At 42.9% G+C, this 4,898-nt stretch overlaps 1 protein-coding gene and 1 non-coding gene across 2 annotated transcripts; both read right to left on the bottom strand.

Annotated features, from left to right (window-relative positions):
* Window positions 1-2,400, bottom strand: LOC100283982 (peptide methionine sulfoxide reductase). Its single transcript, NM_001156880.1, has 2 exons — window positions 1,961-2,400; window positions 1-474 (listed from the first exon to the last, which is right to left on the bottom strand). The coding sequence occupies exons 1-2, from the start codon at window positions 2,279-2,281 to the stop codon at window positions 238-240; spliced, it is 558 nt and encodes a 185-aa protein (NP_001150352.1). The 5' UTR covers window positions 2,282-2,400; the 3' UTR covers window positions 1-237.
* A 965-nt stretch (window positions 2,401-3,365) lies between these two features.
* TRNAF-GAA (transfer RNA phenylalanine (anticodon GAA)) lies at window positions 3,366-3,438 on the bottom strand. Its single transcript has one exon. It is a non-coding gene; the product is annotated as a tRNA-Phe (tRNA).
* Between the last annotated feature and the right edge of the window lie 1,460 nt (window positions 3,439-4,898).

Raw genomic sequence — 4,898 nt, 5'->3', positions numbered from 1 at the left:
TTTGTATCAACGTAGATCTCTGAACAAGCAGTAGTACGATACACAACACAAAAAAGTCATCTTACACTTTAGTTACAATATCTTCCCTCCGTTCTTTTTTATTTATGGTCGTTTAGTTATAAAATGAACTAGCGGGCAACAACTATTCGAGAGCGGAGGTGGAGGTAGTACAACGCATCGATGCAGCACAGTTCATTCACGGCGTCTTCGGTGCTCCGGACAGGGGTCGGTCGGTACTCAACCGTAGCAGCGGATGGGATCGCTGCAGCCCTTCTTGGCGGACTGCCCGCCCTTCTCGAGGTACTGCTGGTGGTACTCCTCGGCGGGGTAGAACCGTCGCGCCGGCAGGACCTCGGTGACGATCGCGTCCTGCCACTCCTTCTGCTTCGCAGCCAGCGACTCGCGCGCCAGCGTCTCCTGCTCTGCCGTGTAGTAGTAGATGCCCGACCGGTACTGCGTCCCGACGTCGTTGCCCTGGCGTCACGGAGAAATGCGTCACATTGGACCGAGTAATTAACTAATTAGGAGAAAGCAAGATGTGCAGTCGATCTTCCGTGAAATTACCAAAAAGTAATTTCTTCGTTATTTAGGCCCTGTTTGGAACATCTCTAAAACTAATAGTTAGCTATTAAAAATTAGTTGTTGGGTTCTAAACACCATCGACTAGTACCGTAGATAATTGTTAGATACCTCACAACTAACAATTACTCCCTCCGTTTCTTTTTATTAGTCGCTAGATAGTGCAAAATTGCACTATCCAGCGACTAATAAAAAGAAACAGAGGGAGTAGTTCATTAGCCGGCTCAACCTAGCTAATAATTTATTAGCTAGGTAACTATTAGCTCTAGGGGTTCCAAACAAGGCTTTACTCTACTAATATATCAAAATATTAAGTTATGATTTATCTATAAACGGTATAAAACAGAAAGTCTCTACTCCTGTAAAACACTAGTTTTGATGTCTATTTCTCTCCCCTACTTATATGTCGTTACTCTATAGACGAGCCATGAAAACCATCCAAGCCTACATGCATCGTGAGCATCCAAGCCCAAAACGACAGGAAACCATTCACAACGCAACACTCCTATATATTACCACACGATAGTTAAAAGAGGACGAACCATCGAACGAGTTATAAAAAAAGTGTCGAGTTCTATTTGACTTATACATTTTTATATCTTTTGGCTAAAATAAAATATAATATTTATTCTTGCGCGACGTGGCAATGTGCAGGTATTATTGTACTAGTTTTATTTAATACACACGATTAAAAGAATAGAATTTTGTAGTTTTTATCTCTTAATATCGTGGTAGAATAAATAATAAGGTGTTCTATAAAATTTTAAGAGTTTTTTATGATCTTCTATTTTTGTTTTAGGGTTTAGAATGGACCAACTAATAGATCAACTAATTGCTAGTTATATATATCTCGATAGCTATTAATTGCTAGCTGCTCTAACCTAATTAGCTTGACAAGGTTTAGAACGGGGCCTTATCTATTACTAGGGAAACAAGCGTTTGGCTGTCTAAACGACTAAATTAGGATGTTGACGTCAATGACCAGGTTCCATATTATTGACACCATACAGTGTTTTTTATGGACACGAACACGATGCTCCTCCACATGACATCGACTGATGCTGTCTTGTCTACGTACGGTCTACCATTGGCTAATATGCTGACTTGTCAACTAATTTGGGATACTAGCTACGTGGTGCAATAAAGAAACATAGATCGCGTTCAGCGGCTGCGAAAGGCGCAGCGGAATCGAAAATAGTATCCGTTCCAGGTGACCAGGTCCATTGAACCTGGCAACTGGTTGCAGTGGGCCCCCAACCAGCCCTGCGACTGCGACTGCGACGCCGGCGACAGGATCAGGCGATCAGCTAGGCTGGCGCCGGCGCCGCCACCGCGCAAGAGATTGTGTGTGTGTGTGTTTATTCAGTAGACGGTCGCGCACCTGTCTGTTGAGCGTGGTGGGGTTGTGCTTGGCCCAGAAGACGTCGAGGAGGACGTCGTAGGGGCAGGCCTTGGGGTCGTAGTGCACGCGGACCACCTCGGCGTGGCCCGTGCCGTTGCCGCAGACGTCGCGGTAGGTGGGGGCGTGGCGGTGGCCCTGCGAGTACCCCACCTCCGTGCGCGCCACGCCTGGGAGGCGCTGGTACACCAGCTCCACGCTCCAGAAGCAGCCCGCGGCGAACTGGGCCAGGGCCAGGCCTTCGCCCGCCGGCGCGTCCCAGTCCGGCGCCAGGGCCGGGCTCGCCGCGTCAGCGGTGGACATGGCGGCGCCCGTGGTCGGCCGATGTGTTTGGGTTGGGATGGTGGTGGCTTTGTTTGTGGAGGAGCTGAGTCGAGGAGGACCCGACTCCCGAGTGAGTGAAGTGAGTCTCCCAATCTGATGGCAATTTCAGCTTCTGCTTGTTTAGTTTTTGTTTATGGATGGACCAGTGTTTCCTCTCTATTTTCCCGGCCGGCCAGGGGCGTCAGCGGTGACGTTTAGTGTTATTTGAATGGACTAGAGGTAATATTTAGTTGACTAAAAAGTTGTTAGTAGAATTAAATGTGGACCTTAAGAAATTGTAACAGAAAGTTCTGTATATTCTTATGTTTTAGAGTTGATTTGGTGACATGGGATCACGGAAGGATTGGAGGGCGTTGAGGGGAAATAAACTAATTTCGCCCTCAATCACCTTTAATCCTTCTATGATCCTCTTGTCACCAAATCAACCCACTAAATCAGCTCTTAAGGTTTGTTGTCGCCCTTGCTAATTTGTTATGTAGTTATACGTGTACACGTCCTGATGTAAATCCTCACAAAATCTTATAGATGACTACAATCTGTGCAAGCTGCTATTTCTGTGTAGTAGTTAGGATTTCCACGGCAGATGTAACCATGTGCTTCCAAATAAATCGGGGGAAAGTACAATGTATAACTAGAAAACACGAGGAGATCGCTGTACAGATTAATATTTTGGTATCGAAAAGCTATGACTTGGATCAGTGTAAATAAACTAATGTACAGTACCTTGTCGCTCGTTCGTGAACGGCAAAACCTAGCATGCGCGCAGCTATTTGCGACCTCTCCTGTGTAAATGTTTAACGCAGGACCAAATTTGTCTATTGAAAATATTCAAAACGAGGGACAAACTAAATCATTGCTTTCGATTTTGTCCATTGTGTAAATGTGCACAACATGACCAAATTTGTCAATTCAAAAGATTAAAAATGAGGGCCAAATTAATTATGAAAAGTATATATAACATGTCTTTCGACTGTCTGTTGTGTAAATGTTTAAAGCAGGGCCAATTTTGTATTCTGTATTCTTCAAAAGATTCAAAATGGGAGCCAAAAGTGAAATAAATATATGCGGTGAGCGTGGATCGAACACGCGACCTTCAGATCTTCAGTCTGACGCTCTCCCAACTGAGCTATCCCCGCTATTTGTTTATCTAAAAACTGACATTTAAACTAATCATTCGCGGCTTCGCTGCCGTGGCATAGACCCACGATGCAAGGAGGCAAGATCCAGATCAAGAGCCAACACCAACACCCAGCTGCTGCTGAAAACTCCAGCGATTCACAAACAAACAGGGCGGCGAGAATGCAGCCCGCGGTACTACAAAGGTTCTTGATGTTGCTCTGCAGCGTTACAATTTCAGACGACGTGCTGCGCGTTGTCCAGAGTTCAGAAAAAGGAAAACGTCACAATCACAATTCAGAGGGGGAGAAGCGACGTGTACTACAACTTCAAACCAAACATATAAAAAAAGTGATCATTTTCATGCAGAAAGGGCAAGGAGCTCCAGCTTCTGCCTGATTTATTGGACTCTCGGTTCAGCCTTTTGTTCCTTTTCAGTGTTACGGGGTGTAAACGGATCTTATTCGGATATTAGTTTTTTAGTCTTTTTTCTTTGATTATGAATTAATAGAATATAGAATTTGCTATGCAAATTTATATTCTTGTTTTTAGTATGGAGCTTGTAAAAATTCATGAAAGATAAACATCAAATCTATCATATATCTTCTCAAATAATAAATATAAATTTCGGATACAAATCAAATACGGATACAAATATTTTTTCACCTTTTTTGTTGTATGTAGCAAATAACGTATGAAATAATTTATACAAAAATTTATTCTTATTTATAATAATGTGCTTCGTAACATAAGAAGAGGTTATCATCAAATTTCATACATATCTATTTTAAAATATTAAATTTGTTCTAACCGTTCGGATATCCGTTTACACCCCCTGGTTACAGATCAGACGAGATCTTAGACTGTCTCCAGCAACATTCTCTAAATTTGTCTTCTATATATGTCATCTACAGTTTTCTTTAAAAGATTTTTTCCTCTATATCTCCTCCCACTCCAACAATGTTCTCTATATCTCGTTACCTATACGTAAATACATATATCATAGACACATTTTACTTTTAACTTTTATACGTACGTATTAGTCATAGTCTCAAATGTACATATTTTAGTTTTGTTAAATATGTTGTTATATATATATATATATATATATATATATATATATATATATATATATTAAAATATAGTTTATATATTAAGAGCCCTGAGCTTTCAATAATAGAGGAAGCCCAGGCTAGTCAACATGGGCATTTTGGTTGAACCACACCGAGTCAACAGGTCCTAGTCACGACGTCGTTACCTCCGTCAGCCAGCCACCTCTCCTACGTTTCCTGTTTCTAAAACCGTAGTCGCGCATTCAACGGAGACAAACCAGCGCCGATTTGAAGAAAACCCCAGCCGCGCAGATTTTCCTTTCGTCAGGCGACTCCCCAGGCGATTTCCGCGCCAGCGCAGCGCCAATCCACCGCCGCTCCAATCCAGCGCCCTTCCATTCCACCTTACATCCTTCAATCTCCCAGCA

The sequence above is a fragment of the Zea mays genome, chromosome 2 (assembly GCF_902167145.1).
Source record: "Zea mays cultivar B73 chromosome 2, Zm-B73-REFERENCE-NAM-5.0, whole genome shotgun sequence".
In the NCBI taxonomy this organism is placed as follows: Eukaryota; Viridiplantae; Streptophyta; class Magnoliopsida; order Poales; family Poaceae; genus Zea; species Zea mays.
The sequence above is the reverse complement of the archived record's forward strand: the minus strand, read 5'-3'. Positions and strand labels throughout refer to the sequence as shown.